Source organism: Podarcis raffonei, chromosome 1, assembly GCF_027172205.1.
Source record: "Podarcis raffonei isolate rPodRaf1 chromosome 1, rPodRaf1.pri, whole genome shotgun sequence".
NCBI classification, from domain to species: domain Eukaryota; kingdom Metazoa; phylum Chordata; class Lepidosauria; order Squamata; family Lacertidae; genus Podarcis; species Podarcis raffonei.
In genome coordinates this window covers 93,166,166-93,192,057 of record NC_070602.1, presented here as the reverse complement: position 1 = coordinate 93,192,057, position 25,892 = coordinate 93,166,166, and the positions used below count along the sequence as shown (strand labels likewise).

The following is a 25,892-nucleotide window of genomic DNA, read 5'->3' as shown; positions in this document are numbered from 1 at the left end:
TTGCTTTATTGCCTATTTTAATTCTGCTTGGTTATAATTAAATGCTTGTGTCATGGAAATCCATTTATACGCCTATTTTTGAAGTTAAAAAAATATATAAAAGCAACCCTGTAATTGACGTTCAGGATGACGAATGAGTTTTACTCTCCTCCCCCCCCACTTCCTCTCAGAATTTGAGAGATGAGGCACTAACTACTTTGTAGCCTCGTCAAATTCGAATTCCCCGTTCCAGAAACCACGGGGCGCCCCAGATGCGCCTCACACCTCTAGCTCTGCTTTCACCTAATTTCTCCAAACCCCTGCGAATATTTATGCCTCATTCCACCTCCCAGCCAGTTTACGTCCTACCCTTTGGAGTGACATCCAATCAGGCTGCGGCGGCAGGGTTTTCCCCCCTCCTTCTTCTTAATTGGCTAGGCTTGCAGTACTGGGCGTCACGTCACGGACTCCCCCCCCCCGCCCTTTCTTCTTTCCTCTCTTGATGCCGTCGCCCCGCCCTGTAAAGAGGTGCGACCAATAGGACCGCGCTCCTCTCAGCTCCGCGCTCTCTTACTGGCTCGTGGGGAAGGGGGAACCGACCTTGCCCGTGGAGAGGCGGCGGTAGCGAAGGCCGCTGTCAAGATGGCGGCCGGAGCGAAGAGGCGGCGGGCTCTGCAAGATTCTCCCCGGCCGCTCTCCGCTTTCCCCGCCGCCCTCGCGGTGCTGCTTCTGCTTGGCTGCGGCCCAGCTTCTGCCGCTTCTGCTCCCGTGTGTCACCACCGCATCCCCAGCGCCAGGGAGGTGAGGCGGGTCTTTGGAAGCGGGGGGGGGGGGGCTAAGAGGGCGACACGGGGTCTCCGCCTCGACCTGCGGATGCCAATGATGGTTAGGACTCTCCTTCGGCTTCCGCGCATCTTTCCGCCGGTTGCCGCGTTTGCAGCGTTGTCGGCCGCCTGTTTTGCCTGTTTTTCGCATTTGTGCTCGTAAAAGTTCCTGCTTTGAATGCAAGTGAGGATGGTGGGGACCGGTTTCGGAAATCTGATTTAAAACTCTCCGCTCCTCCACTTCCTTGGGATCCTTCGTTTGGGAATGCCGATGCGTGTCGCGGTTTGCAGCAAAGCGGTAACCTGTTGGTTGGTGCCGGTTGTCTCTTCCACGCATCCCAGCAACTTATTTTTTTCCTAAGGAGGACCGCGAAACGCTATGGGAAAATAGCATTAAGCTGTGCCGCTCCGATATTTTTTTGTCATTGTTAGACTAAAGGCAGGGAAATGGCTCTACAGTTTTGGCATTTACCTCGTGGGGTAGGTACGTCGTTTTCCCGTTGTTTTGAGAGACTCAGCCTATTCTGCTGCTTTATTGTAGAAAGCCAAGGTGATCCAATTGACAAAGTACTGAGATTAAAAGCTAGGCTTAGTTTTCTTTCTGAAGGAAGCCGCTATGCTCTGTTCTTTAATTCTTCTCAGTAGTAGTGCACCATTTATGGCACACAGGATTCTCTTGACGGCTAAACTAATGATGCACTTAAAAAAAACCCCCATAAAAAACCACCCCATAGCACAAGTTAAAAATGGAAATAATCGTATTATTTATTTTGTTATTACCCACCCATTAAGATCCCATGGTCATTACTTTTCTCTAACAGAAAACTTGGTTTGTAAAAATGCTTGATATTTTCAGTGGTAATTGATTTAATAGAAAATCTTATCCTGTTTATGTGATTTTATTTTAGTGTATTCAGTCGGACTTGGCTCCTAATTAAGCGTACATAGGATTATGGCCTAACAGAGAAGTTTAAGCTGTAAGACTCCTAGCAACAAGACAAATAGTTGCTTCCAATGGGGGGGGGGACTCCCTCCCACCATAGAAACTTGGACGCAATATGTGTGGAATATAGCACTTATGTAATGCTCAGCTCATCATTGGAGGGTGATAAGAGGAATAACAAAAAAAAAAGGATTTGACTCCATATGGACTGAATTTATATTGTTTATTAACAGTACTGTACGGGAATCTCTTTTCCGTCTCAATCACAGCAGCCTGTGTGTCACCACACGTTAGTGTGTCGGCTGCAGTGTAGGTACACTCCCCATGCTCCTCTTGGGGCTGGAAAGGGGTTAGTTTAACCTCTGGTTTGCTAGTAAAACTGTATTACTGTTTCACGAAATGATTCAAAACTGAATTCCTGTTTCACGAAATGGCGCATGTCTAAAAAGTGTGTCACCATCATGAAAAGTTTGGAAAGCTCTGTTTTAGATAGACGTATAGCCTGTGGATGTGAGCTTAATCTGTAAAGGAAAATATGTTTAAAGTCTGCTTTGATGCCATGTAGATGGCTCCATACATGACTTAACATCTGTACATGCATTTGTCCTGGAAGACAACAGGTTGTTTGGTAATAGTTCTAAAAGTTTTCAGTAAAGTTTGTAAAAATAATAATAATCCGAAACAACTTCCAGACTCTGCCATGTGTTGTGGCCACCAGTGATCTGCTGGGGATGTAAAAACTTCTTCATCCAACTGTCCCCGTCCCCCCACCAGAGAGGCTGTGGCCTACATGCCAGGTGACACAGACACCCACGGCATCTATAATAACCCTGCCAGCACCAGCCAAACCTGCCACCTTCCACCAGGCATACACAACCGGCTCTACTTGTTCATGACCAGTCATCAACACATATGCACCAGAAGCATGCCCCAGCATGAAACTGTAAACAAACACACAGGCACACACAGGCACTCCCAAACAGTGATTACAACCCCACACTTGCAGCTGGCAGCCGCATATGCCAAGGAAAAATGGCTACAGGGGCACAGCAATATTCAACAGTGACAAGCAACACACCACCCCAAGGACGCATACACACACCCCAAAGTGGGGAGGGGAGCAAGCCACATCCTCCCCTTCATAGGCAGCAGTTGAGCTTTAATATGTTACAACCGTGGCATGAACAAAATTGCCAATTAGCACATAAACTACATAGATTTATAGTGCCTACTGGCATTATTTTGGATTCTGACTGATTAAAAACTAGCCAGAAATTTCTCCAAAATTAATAATTTTTATTAATTCTTATATAGATTATGTAGACCTAATTAAAAAAAACTGTATATGTAGCCATTTTTAAATTCTACTTGTCCACGTACAAAGCCATGAATTTGTCTTTTCTGCCTAATTGCACAAATCACCAGTTCTAGACACAAACTGAATATCAAAAAAAGAGGGCAGCTTTGACTTGTTCCTCTCTCTTAATCAAATGAAATAATCTATTTCATAAAGCTCTTGCGGGAACCCAAACTTTTCCAAAGCAACAAAAAGAACCCAGCAATATATTTTGTGAAATGCTTTCTCAGCATCAAGCAAAATAAATAGCCGTGTCATTTCTATTACTGTTTTTTATTGTTATAACCCTGGAACTTTATAGTAAAGGGTGTGTGTGCAAAGGAAACTAGTAAAAAAATCTGATAGATGCATCTGTTTCATATATTTTTTGTTGAGTCAAATCTATTTATTCTTTATTTAGGTTATCTATAAAGTTTATCTTAAAGAAAATCGTGTTATAAAGAGAAATGTGGATGAACAACTAAGAATTAAGACAGTATATGACAAAAGTATTGAGGAGTAAGTATAATGGCAGCCTTCTAAAATTCTTATTCTGAGTGGGAAGGGGCTGTTGGTCCTACCTGAGAGGTATTTCTCCCCGCATGTGGAGATGCCTTCAGTTTTTAGTTCCTGCATTCAAGCACTAGGGAGAGCTCATGTCCAACCTGAGGACATCTTACCTGTACTGGAGAATTAGCTGATAGCTAGGAAGACCTGTCCCCCTTCTACTTTCCTCACCAAACAAGTAGGCAAGGCAATAGGGAATACGTAGCTAAGGGGGACAGATTTGTGTTGCAGGACTGAGTCTGGAGTAACTGGTTTTATAGGTGGAAAGGGTTTGTTTGATGATAATATTTCATACAAATAGAAAAGAAACAATTCCCTCCCCTTATTGTTTTCTTTCTTCATAGATTGCCACCTGAAAAAAAGCACCTTATAAAGGTATGTGACTCTTTCTTCTTGCATGTATGTCAGTTATGCCTATTGCTGAATGGAGTTCTAATTTAATTGCGCCAATCCACTGGTCTGCATGATCCATGACTGTAAGTGGTATTCTAACTTTTCTAAACAGCTTTCCTGCTCCATATCTGAAACTGCTTTTGAAATTTGTGCAGACCTAACATTGTGTGTTCTCCTAACCGTGGTTATGTGATCAGGAGCAAACTGAGCCTCCTCCTCCCTATCTGGTGCAATTTCCATTCTCCCTTACCTTGGCAACTTTAACCAAAAGCAGCATTAAGAACTACAGAAATGATAAATGTGGTTTTAACACTAGCCAGAGTTTGTGTGTGAACCAAGTTCTGAAGTATGCTACAAATCTTAATTTGTGTCACCTTGCTGCAGATTTTGTTAAAGTTCAGGATACATGAGTATTGTCTGATAATACAATGAAATCAGCATCTTTTTATGCTTATCTCATTCAGTTCAAAGCTGTGAAAATATACTTAGTAAGTGAGACTTGGGACTTCATTCTTTAGAATCTAGTTTCATCTCTCTCTTTTTTTGGTGTAAAGAGACTTTTCTTTTCTGCACATTTAGAATAAGCTTTTCCCGCAAGCTATTTCCTATTTAGAGAAGACATTTCAAGTACGGAAACCTACTGGTACCATTCTATTAAGCAGGTATGTACATGGATTAGGGTTGTTTAATAGTAAGTGTCAACATAAATCTGTATTTAAGATTATATTCTGCCTGTAGATCAGAATTGTTCCCACCCACCCACCCAAAAAACTCCACTAAGAGTAATTCCATTCTGATAAGTAAATTAACTTGGTTACATTAGCTTCTCTGTTATGTGGGTTTATTCTATGCATCCATTTCATTGATAACTAAATCTGTAATTCTGATTTGTTTTAAGACAGTGTGTAACAAATGAATATTTAAGGAAGAAAGATGACCCTCACCGATACTGCCGAAAAGCATGTGCAGAATATACAAAGTGTGGTCCAGTCACAGTTCCTGAGGAACACCTTCAGGTAATTCAGTCCTCGGCGGCCCAGGTGTGGAGAACTTCCAGTTCATGGTTCGAAGATGGCCTTCCAGGCATCCTTCATTTTCAATAAGCCATGCCTACCTGCCCTGCACCTGATATCATACCTGAGGGGCAGGTAAGGGCAGGACTTTAAAGGAACAACTGGGACATGTTCCTTTGAGCAAGGTTTGCTTTTATTTGATTTGATCTGATTGATCTACACCCTAGCCTTTGTCCAAAATGGAGCACAGGGCAGCTTACAACAACAATTATATAATACTATAATCATAATAAAACCACTCCTAAACCCAACAAATGAAAATGTAATGGACAGCAGCAATAAAGCTCTGTAGCACAAATAACACTTCATGATCCAAATTCCTGGACAAATAAAAATATCTTAATTCTCAGCACAGGTCTTATGAGAATGGTTGCACTATGTATCCACAGTTAACATCCCTGGCCGGAAAAAGCATAGCAGCTCTTATAAGTGGCAAATTTCTGAACAGAAGTTGTGAGTCAACTGTGCCAGTTGTCACTTGCAAGGGTATAATCTTAAATCCCGTTATAGTATCACAATGAGAAGATTCCATTTCCTTTGGTACTTAACTGTGGTATCAAGGCAAATCAATCAGTGGCATCAAGCAAAGTGAAGTTAAGAAGAGCAAATAATGTTGGGAATCAACAGGGATGAGAGGACTAGGAGCTGAGTTCAACAGATTGGTGAGAGGATTGAATTTTCAGCTTGAGTGCAGAGAAATTGTGGGGTTGTAACACTCAAAAGTATATTATGTTGCTGGACCTTGGCTACTTTTTAAAATTGTTTGCAGTTTTAATGTCTTGTTTTTAAATGGACTTGAATGGTTTTTTCAATTTCATTAAATAAAATAAGTTTTGGGCAGTCCCTGTATTACACTTTTCAGTGTTTACTTCCTTAGTTTTCCTTGAGTTAACAAAACAGCTGGATAAACCGGATGAAAGCTGCATTTTAAAAACCTTGAACAGATCAAGAGTGATCATATATCTCGCCCAGTGTAAATTCTCTGGCAGCAGATATTAAGGCTAACCACAGTGCATGTAGACCATAGCAGACAATGTGCTTTGTACAATCTACATATGGGCAATGATAATAAGATGTCACAATATAATGTACTACAGCATCTTCAGATGCTACACCATAGCTGTCAAGTTTTCCCTTTTCTTGCAAGGAATCCTATTCGGAATAAGGGAATTTCCCTTTTAAAAAGGGAAACGTTGACAGCTATGTACTACACACACACACACACCACACCTCACTTTCACAATCTGAAGGATTTCTCTGGATTGGAAGACAGTGTAGTAGGCATGAGAGCTTTCCAAAAGAAAAGCTGGAAGAAATGATTATGCATTCATTAATGTCATTCTCTATTTCAGTATCATTTGGTCCTAACACACCTTGCCATTTTCTGAACTTTGGGCTCTTAAAAAGCATTTGTGGATTCCGGGAGGGTATAGCTTTCAAAAGCTATTTAAAAAAATAATCAGGTGCAACTATACCCTTTGGATATTGGCTGTGAGCAGTATTACAAAATCAATATAAGTGTGGCAAATCATCGTCTTAATATCTTTCTTCCGTCAGATAAAGAAAAATAGAAAGGAGGATGGGTTGTATCTAAGTCATGCTCAGAGCAGGCCTATTAAATGGCTGGCTAGCTCAGTTGGTAGAGCATGAGATTCTTAATCTCAGGGTTGTGGGTTTGAGCCCCCTGTTGGGCAAAATAATCCTGCCTTTCAAGGGGTTGGATTAGATGACTCTTGTGGTCCCTTCAAAATGTACAATTCTATGATTCTATAAATTAGTCATGGCCATTGATTTCAGCGCCTCAACTCTGAGCAGTTGGTTACCAAATTTCTTCTGTTAGACTGAAGACAGTTGTTAAATTATGTCTGTTTGAAACTAATTTCCTCTAAATTTGTCTTAGCAATGTAGGGCGTGTAATGAAATGCTGGATTGTGGACCTGTTGGTGTAAGAGACCAAGAAGGGGTTCGAGATGCTGACTTCGTGTTATATGTTAGTGCTCTGACTACTGAAAGGTGTGGCCAAGAAAATATTATTGCATATGCAGCATACTGTCAACTAGAAGCTGATATGGACAGGTAACATTTCCCCCCTCCAAATTAACTTTCATTTATAAGTGTACTGGTGTAATGTCTCCCAAAGGTGGCTTTAACTGACCAGTTTACTAGATGAACTGTGCTGCTCAAATTAATGACTAATTCTTAATGGAACTAGAATTGTCTGTTCTAATTTCCTTTTTTGAGCAGTAGATGCCTGTGTTTGTAGCCTGAATCATGAAATTAGAAGAATCGCCTACTAAAGTAGATGTTGCACTCTTCATCTCTGTTGTTTGCTTCTCTTTGTTAAGAGATTTTACTAGCAATACCATTATCAAAATCTATTTAATTTGTGGTCAGATGGGGGTTGAGTGAAAGCATGTTTCACTCTGCTGCCCGTTGTGTAAATGGTGAAACTACAATTGCTTACGCGCTTTAGCATTCTAAATTTAGATTTTTGGATGTTGTTGAGTGCACATTGTTTGTATTCATTTATTAAGCTTAGTATGTTCCTAAGACGGTGAAGTTTTTATTCTATAGAAATATATTTTTCATTATTTCCCAGACCAATTGCAGGGTATGCTAATCTTTGTCCGAATATGATTTCAACCCAAGCACAAGAATTTGCTGGCATGCTGTCTACTGTGAAACATGAAATCATTCATGCACTGGTAAGATATGTTATTTGTTGCATTCATTTAAAATACTAGCAACATCTTTGTGTTGCACCATGCAAAAAATTATTTGTTTCTCTTCTAAAAGACATAGATGTGAACTTAGCCTACACTGTATGTTTATTTTACTTTCAGACAACTTTTTTGTTGTTTTGAGGTTTGTTAACTTCTAGGCAAAACATGCTTTCTTATGTTGATGATAAATAATATAAATGACTTTGCATTGCCTTAAAGGGTTTTTCTGCTGGGCTGTTTGCATTTTATCGTGATGATGATGGAAATCCTTTGACTGCCCCATCTCAAAATGGATTGCCACCCTTTAATGAAAGGTATATATTGAAATCTATGTTGGACTTTATGAATCTATGTAGTTTTGTTGAAGGAAGTGATGTGACATAGTTGCGAAATAATTATTTTGTCAACATTTTAATACCTTGTGACTCAGTTGGTTTGTTTCCTTGGCTGATTTTTCTTCCATGTCCTCTTTCGTAGCCAGCTGTCATGAGCTTCACAGTTATCATGTTTAATATTATTATTTTTTTGAAATGCATTTAACATTTGCTGATATCAGCCTGTTGATCATATTTAGAATTGATCCTGCTTGCCAGTCAAGTTAATTCAGTCTGCCTTCCTTACAGCCTTGGTGTATATCAATGGAGCAATAAAGTAGTAAATAGCGCTGTGCGGTTATGGGATGTACGGGGCAATAAGAAACTGCTTCACAATGTATTCCTTCTGATAACTCCTAAAGTAGTTGTAAGTATCATTTTCACTTTTTATCAGAATAAATCTTACTTCCTCAGATAAGGACATCTACACAATTTGCCTTGCCTTCTTTAGGAAGTTTATCTAACACTTTGAGAATTATAGGAATAGCTTACTCCCAGTATCCCTGGCAAGCTGCTTACTGGTAAAATAATGCATGTCAAAAGGAATAATTCTCATTAGAAAAATGATCAATCATTGTAATAGTAAAGTGACTGGCCCTTTTCCAACTACTAGAGCACCAGAACAAGGCCACCCACAGACATGGGAGTGGGGTTGGTTCCGGATATTGCAGGTGTGCCAAAGATATCAGTTCAAAGAAATGAGAGACCTAAAGGAAAGATCTCAAGCTGTGCATGGAAGCTGCCATCATGCCGCCATAGAACCTGAGTGGCATGAAGCCACAGCACAGACACAAAACTTCAGCAGACTGGGTTGCTGCTTGTATTCCTTCAGCCTACTAAAGCGGAAGGAAGTTGGGCAAAAGCCTGTTCGCATTGTGGCTTGCATAGCTACCTGTTAGATATGCTTTTTATCCTCCAAGTGATTCAAATAACCGAATCATTCTGAAGACTTTAAATTATGGGTTTTATGAGATCAGAACGTGTTATGTTTTTCATATAGGTGAATTAATTTTTAAACTTTATTATTATTATTATTCTCAGCTTCATGAACTTTAAATAGTATTTCTTACTAGCAGCTTCCATCTCCGGCTCGCTCCATTCACTAACCTCACCTGCCCACCAACCCCTTTGACAATCCTCCCTTCTCCATGTATATGTAACCCCTCCTCCCTTTACACCTCGCCCTTCCACTCACCCCAAGCTTTAAAGGAGGGGCTTTTTTTGCCCAAAACCACTCTCTGAAGTGCCTCCTCCCTCCGTTAACACTTGCTGCAGCTGTATTTAACAGGGGAAGCACTTCAGGGAGCTGCTGGGCAAATCACTCTATGAAGTGCCTCTCTTCCCAAACATCTTGCCTGGGGCACCTGCCACCCACACTGCTTGTTCTGCTGTCCAGCATGGCTGCCTATTGCCAGTCATGTGAACCACATTGTGATAGCAGCCTTACATTTCAACACATATAGGAAGAAGAATTGGGGGACCCTTTTCATTGGAAATCTGTGCAAGATGAAGGAAGCCCCTCCTGGGAACTTAAAATATGAGGGGAGGGAGTTAGTTTTGATTCTCAGGGAAGAGTATTGCTAATTATTTTGACAGCGGTCTTCTGGTGCATCTTTTTGAAGGAGGAGGCCCGAAAACACTTTGGATGTCAATTTCTAGAGGGGATGGAACTTGAAAATCAAGGTGGCATGGGTACAGAGCTCAATCATTGGGAAAAGAGATTGTTGGAGGTCAGTACAGCTAATTATAATACAGTAGCTATTGGTTTTTTTGCGATGTGATCATAAACTGAAATGCAGGTTTTTGTGGTATCGGATACTTTGTCTCCAGGACGACAGATTGATGAAAGTTTAAAAGTAGGATTTATCACTGGAAAGATTCCTTCCCCCATCCTCAAATTTTTATTTAATCTTTCCCTTAGAACTTGTTAATTGGACAGTCACTGCAATCTAGATAAAATGGGATGATATAAAGCAGTTTTTAAAAGAGGAGCAGCACAGCTTGCTTTGTGAAAGAATACCATGTGTTATAAAAAATATATATTGAATATATAAAGAATATATATTGTAATTATTACCTTTGTCTTCATTTGTCTTTACCTTTCCACTCTGGCATTTCTTACTATTTGTTTTAAATGAGCAGTACCATAGGAGCAATTTAGGGCAGTCCCCTAGTGTTTGACTACATGCAACTCTTCATTCTGTAGTCAGCTTATACACTTCTGTAGTCAGCTTATACAGTGGTGAGAGGCCTCCTGCAGATATCAGCTCATCAGGGAGCCTATCCCATACAGTGTGGGAATTAGACATCTAGTGTGGCATGGCAGTGCCTACCCTTTGGAAACCACACCTTTCTAAACCTGGGAGGTGCTGTCTTCACTGGCTTTAAACACCTATTGAATCCTCTACCATCAAGCCTCCTAAGTGGAGATGAAGACTATCCCAGACTTGATCTGAATTGGCCCAGGGATAGCACATACATGTAAATCACTTCAGACCGTTCCATGGGGAGGGATCATAAATGAAATAACCAAGGAAATGTTAGAAACAATTAATGGGCCTATGTAATAAGTTTATGCCCACACATTCTTTCTTCTCCCTCACCCCAAAACGAGGAATGAGTTCCTGTTCTGTCATGAAGCTTACGGGTTTTTTTGGGTGGTTACTTTTCAGAATGAAGCTATGACTGGATCACACACTCAGAACAGGGTCTTCTCCCGCATCACTTTGGCATTAATGGAAGACACTGGGTAAGGATGTATAGTTGGTTTTGGTTTTCTCATAAATATGCCTTGTTTGGACAGATCTTAAATATATAGTTAAGAAACTTATGTAGTTGGAGGTGTTTGAATTTTAGGCTTTGGAAACAATGCAACATTTCTATGCAAATCATTTTGTCGATATTATTGCCGCTCCTTGTTCTTGTAAATATTGGAGTTTCATGTAAGGTTTTGTCTTAAGATTAATCTTTCCGTTCTGGATTTGCATCTGCCAGTCAGCTATTTTTAATGCACGTGAAAAGCCTGTACCTTGAGTTGGATAACTTAAATTCTAACATGAAATTGAAATCAAAATTTCTCCGTTCATTTTGCATTTATCTGCTAGTGCAATGTGAAGTTGTAGAGTCAAATTAAGGATACTCCTGAACTAATCATAATTCTCAAGCATTTCCCTCCAGTTGTAAGTGGATAATGGGGGATGGAAAAGGCTGGCAATAACTAGTCAGATTTAAATTACCTTAGAGTGGCATTAGTGCTGGCTGTTGAAATCTTTTCCCCCTTTCAATGTTTATTCCTTCACTGAAGGAGAAGAGCAATTCCATTTTTGGGCTTTGCTTCTTAAGCCAAAAGAGGAGCAGCAATCTTGGAGACGACAATACGTGTGCCTACCTGCATGAGAAAATGGTTCATATCGGGTAGCTTGATTAACACATGCAAGAGCTTTGAAATAACTTTTTGCTGACTGTTCAGAAGTACAATAATCTAATTTCTATTTCAACATATGTTTACAGCTGGTATAAAGCCAATTACAACATGGCAGAAAAGCTTGATTGGGGCAGAGATAAAGGCTGTGACTTTGTGATGAAAAGCTGTAAGTTTTGGATTGATCACAAGAGGAGAAGGTAAGAATACATTTCTTTAGATTGCATGGTATGTGATGCCACTGGCATTGCAATAGCCTATTGATGTTTGTCTGGTTAGTACTGGTTTTTTTGTTAAGTGTTGTATAAAATTTTTTTAATAGTTCCCTTATTGAGGTTTTCAACTTTATTCACAGGAAAGAATTGGTGGATCCATATTGTGACACTCTGCGGACTAATCCATTGCAGCTAACCTGTAGACAGGACCAAAGAGCAGTGGCAGTGTGCAATTTACAGAAATTCCCACAACAGCTTCCTCAGGAATATCAGGTATAAAGGGTGTGACTCTATGTGAGTTCTGTGAACCACCAGTCTCATTCAGACATGAGAACAAGCAGAGGGGCTGGGCGCTTCCTCCTTCTCTTCCAGTGCAACCACAAGGAAGAATTTGGAAGCTTTTGCTTCCATTTTAGATTCAGCTTGATTTGTTGTCGGATCACTTACAAACTGTAGTTTGTTGAAACAAGTCAACTTTAAATCATAGTTTAAGCAGCTGGCTTGTTTCCACTCACCATAGTTAAGATTAACCATAGTTTAGGGTTCAGACAACACACAGTCAAAAGAGAATGCATTTGTCGTGCTTAACAGACTTGTATATGCAGTACCTAGCAATACTGTTGGTCCTAAAATAAAAATTATTAATGGCAGTAGCAACTATAGCTTTGTGCTTTGGTTCTCTTTAACATGAATACAATGTATAGAATGGGGGTTTCTGCCGTTGTTGTAAAAGTTTGCTATTACTACCAGGTGATGGTGATGGTGATGATGATGATATGACTGTGCTTCTTCTACCTTCATAGTTGCCTCTGTCACTGTATCTTTTGCAGTATTTTGACCGTCTTTATGGGGTACCATCAGAAGATTTGCCTTATTATGGTGGGTCTGTTGAAATTGCAGACTTCTGTCCATTCAGTCAGGAATTTAGCTGGCACTTAAGTGGTGAATTTCAGCGAAGTTCAGACTGTAGAATACTCGAAAATCAACCAGGTCAGTTGGTTTTGTGTTTAGTTTTTCCTTTAATATCTTTCAGAAATTTTGAGTTCCAATGTAAAGGAAACCCATAGCTTCTTTAGCTTAACCCTTGGTTGTCATGTTGCGTCAGTATCTGAGTCTACCCAGGTTTGTTTCAGGCTCAGAAACTAGGATCTGAAATCACAGTCTGAAGCTGGTTAGCAGTCCACAGTATGTGTTAACAGTGCTTTCCTGGTTTTTTAGATCCTTTCAAAAACTATGGCGCAGAGAAATATGGACCAAATTCTGTGTGTCTCATTCAGAAGTCAGCTTTTGTTATGGAACAATGCAGAAAGAAACTCAGTTACCCTGACTGGGGCAGTGGCTGTTACCAGGTAACTCCAGGAGCTCTTAGTTTAAGGTTGCATTTTGTAAAGTTGCGTTGTTTAGAAATCATTATTGCTCTTAACTAGTCATTACATGTTTCTATATTTGTATCTAATTGTATTAGACCAGATAGTCTGTGGAAGTCAAAATATCTCCCTACCTCATGCCCATTAGTTGTATGCCAACAGTATAAGTCTCTAAAGTGAGCAGATACCCTCTTACACGGCCTAACCAACAATCTGTCATCTTCCAAATCTGCATGCAAACAAGTGAAGGTACACACAAATTGTTCTAGCTTTTCCTTTTGACAGCTCGACTACAAGCAACATGTCTCTTAAAAGACTTGGTTTAAAAATTAAATAAATGCTTGCAATAATCTAGCTAGTCCAACTTTATTTCTTAGGTTTCTTGTTCTCCCCGTGGGCTGACTGTTTGGGTCAAGGATGAGTCATATTTGTGCAGTCGCTCAGGTCAAATCCTAACAGTGAATATTCAGATGAATGGATGGGTACATATTGGGAACCTAATTTGCCCAGCGTGTTCAGACTTCTGTGATTTCTGCCCACCTGAGCAGGATCCTCCTCCAGTTGCTAATTTAACAAGACTCACATCTATTGGTAAGCAACCCTTCAAAAGTCATTAAGTGAAATAGAGAGTTCTTGCTTTGTTTTGCTGTGATGTTCTTTGTAGCATTTTCAGAATTATATTCCTAGCAAACAGGAGAACTAGTTCACTTTTTTACACTACAGTGGTTTTAGAGGAGGAGAGCAGGACCAAAACAGACAATTCAATTAGGCTTTGGAAAACTCTTTCCCCCTCCTTCTCTTCTTTAGTTTGGAAAAATGATGAATGAAAGTTTAGACCTCTCAAAGAGCATCTGCCTCTATTCCTGTTTGTCAAGGACTATTTTGAACAGCATCTGCAGAAGTACTTAAACTATGCTAATACCATTTTAAAATTTATTTTAGATTTGTGTTCCTGTTCCCCTAGCCTGGTAGTAACCCTATGGCTATTGATGGCGAACTTGCTTCCACTACTGGCTGGATTTCTTCTTTGTGCATGGAGTTAAACTGGGCTCCCAGGTTACCACATAGACTACGTCTAGAGTACACTCCATTTGAGTTCTTCTCAAAGGCAGCTATTCGGAAGAGCAAACACATCTCCACCTGCCTTGTGGCAAGAAGGCCGGCTGATCACAGGCAGAAGGTGCTGGAGAAACAGCCTCCATCCCGAGAGAGGCGAAGTTTACAGCGTCATCTCAATAAGTGCCAGTATTAAAGTTTTGTTTTTACATTGGTAACAAATTGTGGGGAACAAAATCGCCAGTAGTGTTATGTTGCCACTGGTCTGGAGCACTCTTGATAGGCAGAATTCTCTGAAACTGGTAGCAGAATTTTTGTCATCCTTAGAGATATACCTCAGAGTTTCCTTTAATTTAAAAGCCATGAAAATAAGTCGCCATCATTGCTAATAACTTGAGCCTAGTGTGGCTTTATGGATTCTTGCAGATGTATCCAAAGAGTTAGCCTTTCGGTACAGCTTTAGGATGCTTCCAGAACTGTTATTTGCTTTGTACACTCTGGTGATTTGAAGATACAGTGGTACCTCAGGTTAAGTACTTAATTCATTCCAGAGGTCCGTTCTTAACCTGAAACTGTTCTTAACTTGAAGCAACACTTTAGCTAATGGGGCCTCCTGCTGCTGCCGCGCCGCCGGAGCACGATTTCTGTTCTCATCCTGAAGCAAAGTTCTTAACCTGAAGCACTATTTCTAGGTTAGCGGAGTCTGTAACTTGAAGCGTATGTAACCTGAGGTACCACTGTATTCTCTTAAGTATCTGCTGCTCAGAATATGGAGGAACTTTTCAATAGCTGCACATCATGCACTTTTGATATTCTAAATAATGAAAATATTTAATCTCCCCTTAACTTGTTGAAGACCAACCACTAAACTAAAGTATTATGCTGTAATTTCGATGGACTTAAGCCTTCAGTCCTAAGCATACTTGCTAGGAAGATTTGCATCCTAGCAAGCATGTTTAGGATTGAACATTCTTAAGTAAACTTGTTTTGGGTTAGGTTACTCATGTTCAGTTTCTTACAAGGTAATTTGAGGAAAGGAGTAGCCCTCATTCATGAATGTTCATTTCACTGCATTGGCCTTCTTCAAATACTGGTATACAGCCAGTCCTTAGGGGGGGTTTTCCACACACTTAGGTGAGTAGGCCAGAGGAAGAGTGAAATCACTGAATTCATAATTAAGTTTGAGGGGGCTTAAAAAAAACACACCACCAAACTGTGATACTTACAGATTCCATACTGACACCTTTGGGGCCAAAATGTGGGTTTCTATTATCAGGGGCCCTATTCTGGTTTTTGGGTGAAAGAATTGCTGAGCTCAATTATGTTGGGTACATGAAGACTTTTAAGCTTTCTTTTTTAAAAAAAGTATGCTGCTTGTGCCACCAGGAAATTGCTAAAAGTCAGTCAGTGAGCAACTTGTAGATGAAGAATCTGTTCCCGTGAGACTGAAAAACCCTCAGGGATCATAGTTCTGATAACTTTCCTTTCTTGCAACTGGCACAAATTGGTTTTGCCTTGGGACTGGAGGGGTTCACACCTGGTCCTGGCTGAGCATTCTGATCCATTGAAAGCAGTGCTGCACTAGGAGAAGCAAATGTTTACCTAAATCTTCCAGTCCTCTCAAAAAGTGTGCAGTGGTAGCTGGCTGATCAGCATAGTGAGATCGGAAACTTGAGTGGAATCAGGGGATCTCTTCCATTAACAAGAAATGCAGTCTCTTTGAAGAAAGTACATGGGGAGTGGCTAACCAGATTGTTGGACCATAACTTGGATGGTCAAGGGTCCAAATACAGCTAAAGGTTGGCCACCCCTGCTCTAATAGTGCCTGCTAGATTTCTTTTCTTAAAATAAACCTTATTTTTACAAAGAGGGTTGGTGTGAATACAGCTAGTCAGTAAACTGCTTCCTATCTGAAGCATGAGAAAGCTGACTGAAGCATTTGAGAGGGGATTTCCTCCAATGATGTGAATATCTGTATACTACTATAAATATACTATTTATATTACACACGACATTAGCCTTAAATAAGCGGGGGGCGGGGGAGGGAAGGCATGGAAATAGCAATAAAATATTAGGGTTAAGAAATGCTTTAAATATGTCCAATTTGAATATGAATGAGAATTCTCTAAATAGATCTATAGCTCAACTAATAGGAAATGGCTCCATGGAACATGGAGTAAAGACTAATTCTTATCTGTGCAATAATAATAGAACTTAAATAGCATCTTGTAAGGGTGCTTTTATATACTTGAACATTTTTCTCATTGTTTGTCTTGAAGCAAAACAATTGCACTGTATCAACTTTTTGGCTAACTTTGTGTATAGGCATTTTTACCAATGTTAATGAATTTGGGTCATAAAAATAGAACATTGTCCTGTTTGAGAAACGGTTTTTCTTCTGCTAGGCATTTGTCCATCTGAGAATGTAATGAAATGGAGAAATATCTAAAGGTCCCCGTAAAAGTTGCAAGTTTGTAAATATGTTAGCCCAGAACTTAAGAGAGCATTTGGCTGTGTTACCTTCCAGCTCCTTTGCATGCAGCTATTAGTTGCTTTTATGCATCTTGTGAAAGCAAAATACAGTTTTAATATGAGATTCTAGTTATATCTGAGAACATGGTAGCAATTTATACTCCACAGCCCTAACCGATGTGACTGGTATTGATTACTGTGTTTAAAGAAATGCTCCTCAGTTAAAATATAAGTAGTCTATTCTCCTCTATGAGTTAGACAAATTCTGGTTGATTAGCAAAGGTAAACACATCTAAAACATATTTTACTGTTACAGAACAATCTCATGTGCAGGAAGCAAGGTCTGCTACCACTGCTGTTACCATTGTAGATATCTCAACTGCTTCTGGACATTTTTCTGAGCAGGGGTCACAAGTCCTTGGGCACATTTGCCAACCAGAGAAGCTGTTGTGGGCAGCACACTCGCCCTTCCTCCTGAAATTAGGCTTGGCAAAAAGCATGTTTGCTGCCCTGCCTCACCCAAGCATTGTGGCAGGGAGAACAAGCAGCCAACCTTCCTGAAGAGAGCAGCTGGAGAAACAAGAGCTATGTATTTATATATCGCCTGCAAGCCAAAATGGCATTAAGCTTCCTTTGCAATTGCAGTCTGCAGAAAGAAAAGCCTTCTATTGGAGTGGCATTTTTTGAAAGGGAGCATCATGCCTGGGAGGTAAAAGGATAATCTTTCCCTCTCCAAATAATTTCCCATGGTACAATGTACACGTGTATGTGCATGTGTGTCATGTTAGCAACTCCAAGATGCAAGAGGGTAGCTCATCATGAGAGGATCATTGGGAGTTGATGCTATGCTTGAGGCATTCATAAAATGTATTAACTGCTTCTCGCCTCATATTAGACAAATTAGATTAGATTCTGCAGTAGAATAATGTTTCCCACACTGGAACAAATAATTTCATAAAACTGCCTCTCTGTTTCAGGTACGTTTTGTTCTTTGGGGATGCATTGAGATTTCAAGTTTATTAGAATGCGATTGAGTGTTTCATCAAAAATGGGTCAGGGTGGTGTTTGTTTGTTTTTTAAAGAGAGCAAAAGTAGCAGTAGGAAGCCATAGACTACTTCAAAATACAGAATATAAGAGCACATCCCTGACTCAGGACAGAAATCAGTAGATGCAGTTGAGTTAAACTGTATTTACATTTCAACTATTACTATCATTAATTAAATTTGTATACCACCCTTCCTCCGAAGATTACAGGGTGGCTCACAAAGAAACCTGTTGTGTCCTGTCCAGTTAAATACCCACAATGTTTCTAAATACAGTCGTACCTTGGCTCCCGAACGCCACAACCCCGGAAGTGAGTGTTCCTGTTTGCGAACGTTCTTTAGAATCTGAAGGTCTGACGGGGCTTCTGCAGTTTCCGTTTCCCTGCAGGAGCTTCCTGCAGCCAATCAGAAGCCGTGCTTTGGAAGTTGAACGAACTTCCGAAATGGATTCCATTCTACTTCCAAGGTACGACTGTACAAAATAACACTGCCACCATTCTTCTTCTTGGCAAGCACACAAACAATAGGTGCATTACTGTATTTAGCCTAGCAAGACTCCTCACCATGTTGGCATTCACTAGCCTACCAGTCATTCTAAACAGGGAAATATGTTTTCTGATGAAATGTCATAAGGAACTATGACCTATGTTTTACTTGATACTATAGAATGCTGCATATCTTGGTTATGAGGAAGGAAATGAATGTTAAAGCAATCTCCTACATAAAGCTGCTCATTTTAAATAATTTCATTGTGTTAGGCCCCAGTTGTTGTACAGATATGCTCAAAATAAACCTACTTGAAATATTAATTTTATCTAGACAAGTTTCTCCATGCCAGTGAGCTGTTTTCTATTTCAGGTTCCCAACTTGATCTCGTGGCAGGGTTTTATGAGAGCATACTTACATTTTATCTTATTATTTTATTTTATGTGGCTTGAATAAGGTATAGATTGTTTGGGGGGGCGGATCTTACCTATCTCTGCATATGTGGGCCAAAGCAGACACTATGCTTATCTGAATTAGTTTCTATGAATGTTATACAGTTTATAGCTGGGTAGTTTAAAATCCAGTATAAGCTGTGGATGAGCAGTAGAGAACTGTCTGCGGATGCACATCTCTTGAGAACCAGGATCATGACTGAGAACAGTAATACAGTTAGAGTCCGTATATATGTGCAGTCTGTCACTCCGTAGTACAAAATGTCAACATAGATTTTTACATGTAAATTGTACTTTGCCGATTGATACAACATACTATTTATGCAGAACTATTCTTTTCCACTTCTTGTCATAAGTGGACTTCAGGCTGGATTATGTATGGTGTTTATATGTGCAATTGATTTTATTATTTTTAAAATATGTGGAAGATTCTTTTAGCATAAGCACTTTGAGCATTAGTGTCAAATTAAAGAACCTTGTCTTAAAAAAATATATCTTTGGTCCTTTTTGTTTACACACTTTCTAGAAAGAAATTGAGTTCTGTAGCGAGAAATGTTGAATACACTGCAGCTGCTCCGAAAAAACTGAATTATTCAGTTGAGAGATAAGCATGCCATTATTTTAAACTTTTCAGTACTGTTCTACTTTGTTTTGCTAACACTTTGGGATACCTCATGGGAATTATTTCATTCATAAATGAAATTGTAAACAAAAGGTATTAAATTGCCTCATGGGAATTTGACCTAGCTTCCATGTGTGTTTAAGCTCCACATAACTGCATTTTCCTCCATGAGCTTACATTTTCCCTCAGGACTGTGAGGGAAAGCAGTTTGTTACTGATAGCATAGTTTTGTGGGGAAGCTACCAATAGGTACACAGCTGAAAGAAGAGCTGAGAGTCAGCAGTGGACTGAGAAAGAGAAATCTAAGATGAGGGTGGGCAGAGGTGAAGTAGGATTTGAAGAATAGGGCAGAGGAAGTGGAACTGGTGGGGCAGATCTCCCCCATCCCTGCTGGAATCGGGGGAAAGACAGGAATCCCAAGGAGGCCAACAAAGAACAAGGCAGGCAGTGGGCAGGAAAGCCTGGGACAAGACGTGGAGACATTGAAGGGAGGCGGAGACTGGCAAAACATCATACGATACCTAGAGCATTTTGACTTGACAGTGACCTCCCTGCCAAGTTCTACCCCACTCAATTTCACAAGTTGATTTCCACTACCGAGCCAGACTTTTTTGGCTTCAGTAGATCCAAGTTGAAACATGTGTCACTCAGGGGAAAGAAAGCTTCAGAAATTAAAGACACTGCCTCAGGAGGTTCTTCACTCTTTCACTGGAGGTCTTTAACAAAAGGCTCAACAAGCGCACCTGAACAAGAACACACTCTTCTGTTCCATGTCCGAATTCTCATGAGTGACTTTGAGATTACACCCTCATTTTCAACTTACGAGCCCTATGTAATATCCTCCACTTCCCTGGCTTCTGAAGTTTATACTGAGATGTAGTATCTAGCAGACTTCACTTTCTGTGGAAATAGTTACACTGTTTTTCTGTATAGCCTATGACAATGAACACGTAGTACAGGTGATATCGTTTTGCTTGCTTTTATTCAGCATGGTCAAACTGACAGTATCCTCGTGCAGAGATACTTAACTGGCAAGTCACAGCACTATCTTACATGTGTTCTGGATGACTTTGCAAACAAGTGATGAACTCTTTGATAGACTTCCCTTCATAGCAGATCAGGTAGACGTTCACAAATAATGGAAACCTGGGAGAAATGCAATTGCTAAAGTAAATTTTCATGCAAAATACAACCAATTTAATTTTTTACCAGCAAGGTCATTTTTAGCTGGCTTTTCAGTACACGGCTGATGCATGATGTAAACTTTATCATAAGATACAGGACAGAATACTATCGAAATATATTAATTTAAAGCACTGTAGCAAGTATGAATGGGAGAATATCCGTTTCTGTTTCTCTGTGTCTCAAGTCAAGTTCTCAACATTTCCACGTCAATTTGCAATTTTTTTAATAAGAAGCCTCATGAAAATTCACCAGCATTTTAAAGCTGATTTCTCATTATACACGTTATTTACAAATCAGTTTTCCATAATTTAATGCATTTTGTATGTTATTTTCACTTTATCCTACTATATGCATTTTGTAAACATTGCTTGGCCATAGAACTACATGCAAAATTCAGAGAAGTGTGATGTTTGAATGATGACTGCGTTTTGGTTCCCATACCTCCTCAGAAAGCATGAATTATGTAAGTTCGCCTTTAAATACAAACTTATCCCCCAACCCTAGTGATGCCTCACAACAGAGACACCCAAGAGTTTTTCCATGGCCAAAGGAGCCAGCAAAGTGCAGAGAATACTCTGACTTCTCAGACAGGATATTTACTAGAAAGTCAAGCTACATACTTGTCAACCATTTTCTTCTGCTTCAGGATTTTGTAGACTTCAGCAGATGTTTGAGGCCCTTGTAGCTTTTGCCCGTTCAACATTTCTTTTTCTAGCTGTTCAATTGTCTGGAAATTATTTTTAAAGAGTGTTAAATCATTTGTATTTGGTTTAAAGGAAACTGCATCACTAAACTCCATTTAAAACTAAGTAATAAATGTGAAAGTGCTGAAGCTGGAACTCCCTTTGTTCTCTTTTGCAAAGAATGGAGTCTGCACAAAATTATTATTTCCAATCTAAGCAATACCCAAGATTTACTTATACATACTAAAAACGTATATGTTTTTAAATTAGGACAAGCATTTCTCATTTGGTATTATTTCCAGCTAAACTCTGTGTAACACTAGAAAGCCGACACAGCTATCATGTTGAGTAGTGACAGATACCCACCACTGATTTGTCTAATCTTTTAAAGCCATCTAAGTTGAAGACCATCACATTTTCTGGGAATGGATACCACAGTTACATGGTGTGAATAACTATGTCCCTTTCTTTGTTCTGAATCTCCCACCATTCTTTTTTACTGGATGGTGCCTGGTTATATTATGAAAGGAGGAGAGAGAAAAGCTTCTTTCTATCTACTTTCTGCACATTATGCCCAATTTAGAAAGGTTAACATCACACAATGTCAGTTATTAGCAAGGGGCCTTGGTCACTACCACTGGTCTCATCCACAAACAAACGCATGCTGCAATATACTAATTAGATATGCCCCCTGCCCCCCATTAGAGCAATTAATCTTGGGGGGAAACACTTACTTTTCCACCACGTGCAAAAGCTTCAGCCACCTTCCTGTTGCGTCCCCCGTAGCATGTGGTAATCAGATCAGCAACACCACAACTTTCCAGAAATGTATTTATTACTACGGGGCCTTTGCAAAAGAGCTTAGCAAAGGCAATCATTTCCATTAGGCCCAGACGAATCACAGCTGCCTTGGTATTGTCACCTTGGCCCAACCCATCACAAAAACCAGCCCCTACTGCAACGATATTCTAAATCCAGTTAGGACAGGGGGAGAAAAAGAGAGAGAAGAAAAAAATCACATGAGACAAAGGCATCACGTTTAATGACTTCAGAAAGCATGAATGCTTAGCAAAAGGTGCCATTCACAAATGCATTCCAACAGCTGCATTTCTCCATTCAATTGTTCCTAAATGCCCCCAAGAGCAAAACTGCATGCAGTTCAGTGGGCTATTCAGATATATTCAGCAAGTGGTGTCTGCAATTCTGGTCACTATAAGAAGTGCTGCTGCAGTTGAAGAATATGCTGCTAAAATATGTCTTGGTAGTGACAAGCCACACTTCTTGTTTTTCTCCACAGGATCAAAGCAGCTGGTGAGACATTTCCATAGGATCAAAGCAGCTAATGAGGTGTATCCTTGTCTGAATGTTTTTAAGTGAGATAGTGATATGAGGGAGGGGTCATAGCTCTGTAGCACATGGTTTTTAGGCGGAAGATCCCAAATTCCCTTGCATCTCAAAAGCATCAGGTAGAGGGTGAAATTAAATGGCCTCTGCTAATGACAGCAGTAGACAGGACAGAGCTGATCTACAAATAGTCTGATCTAGAAGAAAACAACTTTGGATGTACTATAGAGTAATGCCTATGGTGTTGTGTGGACGCTGGTTTTTCTTCCTCTATCAGAAACCTGAAAAGAAGTATTTCACAACTCCTCATAGTGGTGTATGTTGTCCCACCTTCAACAAATCTCTAAAAAGTATTTTATCATATGTCCTACAAACTCCAGTGCAGACGTTGCCTAGAAAGTCATCTAAAAAGTGCCCAACATAAAACTAACGGATCTCGCTTTAAAAAAGAAGTCATTGGACATATTTTCCCGCTGCCTACATCAAAGCCAATAAAACTCACTGGAGAATAGTATGTCCAAAGGATTACTTTTTTTCTGAAGTGATGTCACATATATTTGCTTCCTAACTGGCAGCAGCGATTTAACAACCAGCTATTGTCCAACCTATATCAAGGCCATTTTTAATTAGTATAGCAACTGGGATGTAAGTGCAGTTCTCCCATTTTACAGATTTGTAAAGCCAAGAACAAATGAATGAGAAAACATATGAAATTTTTTTTGAAAGCTTAGCTGACCACACAGATTGCCAAAACTTTAATTGGCCTCACAATATTTGATTTGGAATTACTCACTTTTAAGGCTCCACAGAGCTCCACGGTGTCACAGTCATCTACCACAGTAATTCTGAAATTTGGGGTTTGCAACAACTCTTTATAGATCTTCCCACTTTCAGGATTTTTGCAACCTATGGAAAGAAGCATGGTAAATTAGGACTGAGATGATGGCCAAGTAACAGCATATCATATGACTTGGACTTAAATGGAAGCATCTCTTCTAATCTCAGCTATGCTTGTGACTCACCATTAGATATACCCAAACCCAGTAAGCTTTCTATAGGGAGAGATGCTCAATAATGATTTGTAAATATGCTTTCAGTGCTGTGTTATCGAAAACACAAGAATGCCTGTATTCAAATGCTACAAACATTCCCATTTGCAAAAGGACGGGCAATAATAATAAAAACCACCTAGGTCAGCTGTGAGTGTCAGTGAGATGTAGAGGATAAGAGTGTTGGACTAGGGAGACGCAAATTCAAATTCCCACTCATCCATGAATCTCATTGGGTGACCTTTGACCAGCTGCTACCTTTCATTCTTACAGGGTTGTGCAGAACACTGCAACAACAAACAAAAAAGTTGGCAAGGGTTTTGGGGGGTGGGTGGGGGGAAGTCTCATCACAGCAGCTATAGATCCACAGATATATCTTCCAGATCACCACAAAGTGGAGCAGGGGAAACATTCTGGATCTATATTCTGAGTAAGTGGACTGAACTGATCCCTGGTTTAGTCATTAGTCTTGAACACAGAATTACCAATGGTGGTTTCACAGAACTTTTCATCTGCCACTTCATTTGCGATGTTGGCTCCCATGAGTACACTGACTTCTATGCCCAGCTTCTCTCGAATGATGTCCGATATGAGTTTCAGTCCTTTAGGGCCTTCGTCTATGCCCTGTTTAACAGGAAGGCAGTGAACAAAAGTAAGACTAGCCTTCCTTGCACTTCAGTAGATGAAACATAGATCTGATCCTGTTGTACTCTATGAAATTGAGCCCGTGCAGGAGTTGTTTACAATAAAGGATAATGGGAACAGACAGCACGTTGTCGGGTTAATATATATCTTAGTTATGACCCACACACTACATTTCTCTTAAAATTGTTTGATGTGTGTTACATAGCCAACTTTTTATATAATAACATAAGCTTTAGAAAATAAAATAATATATTGTGGGGAAACGACTAGTCCATTCCAAATATGGCACTTTTGCCTTCTGTTCTGCATCTCAGGGTGTCCATAACCGACTCCTAGGGACAATGGGGGCTTCAGCCTTCCCAATAAAATATTTGAGGGGGCTCCCCCCCCCAAAAAAATTGACGGGCATTCCCATTCAAATAGTGTGTGCACTGTGTCATGTTGTAATGATCTCAGGCAGGCAAGCAAGCCCCGATAAGAAGTAATGAGACTCCAGCAGTTTTATGTTACATTTATTTACAAAAAAAACCCCACACATCTAGAGCACGGCTTCTCACCTGCTCACATTGACAATAGTTGGTCAGTCTGAACCTCTGCCCCTTTCACAGCAGGAAGGATGCCAAATTCCCGTCCTTCCCCTCTTTCCCTTCCATTGTCCTCTGACCTTATCCAGTCTCCTATAATGGGGACTGAGAGGCTAGCCTTCCTCTTCCCCACTTCCACTCGACACACTCTCAGTCCTCTGCTTATCTGCTGATTGCCTAGCAACACTTTGGCTGCCTCCTAACTCTCCTGCTTCTTGAGAGCTAACAGTGTCTTCTTCTGGAAGGGTGGTTGAGCTACCCCTTCTCGGCTCTGTCAGCTAGCTCTCATCTGCAGTTGGTCTCTCACTTAGCTCAATTTCTGAGTCTGACTCTTCCTCTGCACTCGGGTGAGCCACATTCCTGACAAATGTAATTGATTATGTGGGGCAGGGCTTACCTGGGCCCCCACAATATTTTATTCAGGTTGGTGCCCCTGCTGCACCCTATATGCAGTCATGACCTAGGAAATTTCACTGTTCCGTTTTCTCCCTAACCGTTCCTACTCCTTGGGAAAGGTTCACAAATTACCTTGATCAGCGAAATTCCAATGGCTCCTTGTTTTACATGGCCAGCTAGCTGCTGACAGATTTTAGGAATGAACTGATGGGGTATAACAAATATTATAATGTCTGCACCATTTACTGTTTCTGCTGGGTCTGCTACAGCAATCTGAGACAAAAAAGAAGAAAGTTTAAACATTCTATTATTGAAAAACAAACAAAGGGCAGCTATCTAGCAGCGTTTCCCATAGCAGCAAGAGTGGATTGAGATGACATTCACATATATACACATTTTGAGCATGCAATGTGTATTTCCTGGGGTTGTGCATGCAGGAAGGCACATCCTTATATGCGACACAAGTATTTCCTGCAGCAGCCTTAATATGGCCAGCTGTCCTGAATTGAGGTCCATGTAAAATAACATTGATCTACTAACTCACATGAAAACACAACGTTCAACTTCATAACTGCCCATGAATTTTTGGAGAGGGAGAAACCACTCTTTTAAATTTATATTATAGAGATATTTAAGTAAACATAGATTTAAGCTTTGCA

The 25,892-nt window shown here is 40.2% G+C and overlaps 2 protein-coding genes across 4 annotated transcripts in view; one reads left to right on the top strand and one right to left on the bottom strand.

Annotated features, from left to right (window-relative positions):
• The first annotated feature begins 571 nt into the window (after window positions 1-571).
• On the top strand, window positions 572-16,016 carry LMLN (leishmanolysin like peptidase). Of its 2 annotated transcripts, none has more exons than XM_053404520.1 (17): window positions 572-780; window positions 3,504-3,601; window positions 3,994-4,024; window positions 4,622-4,704; window positions 4,941-5,058; window positions 7,016-7,191; window positions 7,715-7,820; window positions 8,058-8,152; window positions 8,462-8,579; window positions 9,835-9,942; window positions 10,885-10,961; window positions 11,723-11,833; window positions 11,989-12,121; window positions 12,679-12,838; window positions 13,067-13,197; window positions 13,593-13,806; window positions 14,158-16,016. In XM_053404520.1, exons 1-17 carry the CDS (start codon window positions 622-624, stop codon window positions 14,256-14,258), a joined length of 2,019 nt encoding a protein of 672 aa, XP_053260495.1. In that variant the 5' UTR covers window positions 572-621; the 3' UTR covers window positions 14,259-16,016. The 2 variants fall into 2 exon arrangements, with proteins under 2 accessions (XP_053260495.1, XP_053260505.1); XM_053404530.1 differs by lacking the exon at window positions 572-780 and adding an exon at window positions 959-1,283.
• A 4,296-nt stretch (window positions 16,017-20,312) lies between these two features.
• Window positions 20,313-25,892, bottom strand: part of LOC128421595 (glycerol-3-phosphate dehydrogenase 1-like protein) — a 34,586-nt gene continuing 29,006 nt past the window's right edge. For both annotated transcript variants that reach the window (XM_053404543.1, XM_053404553.1), the window contains 6 exons: window positions 25,366-25,506; window positions 24,094-24,232; window positions 23,353-23,465; window positions 21,950-22,183; window positions 21,153-21,259; window positions 20,313-20,493 (listed from right to left, as the gene is read on the bottom strand). In XM_053404543.1, the coding sequence (XP_053260518.1) occupies window positions 20,397-20,493; window positions 21,153-21,259; window positions 21,950-22,183; window positions 23,353-23,465; window positions 24,094-24,232; window positions 25,366-25,506 (831 nt within the window). In that variant the 3' untranslated portion in view covers window positions 20,313-20,396. The remainder of the gene's footprint in view (window positions 20,494-21,152; window positions 21,260-21,949; window positions 22,184-23,352; window positions 23,466-24,093; window positions 24,233-25,365; window positions 25,507-25,892) is intronic.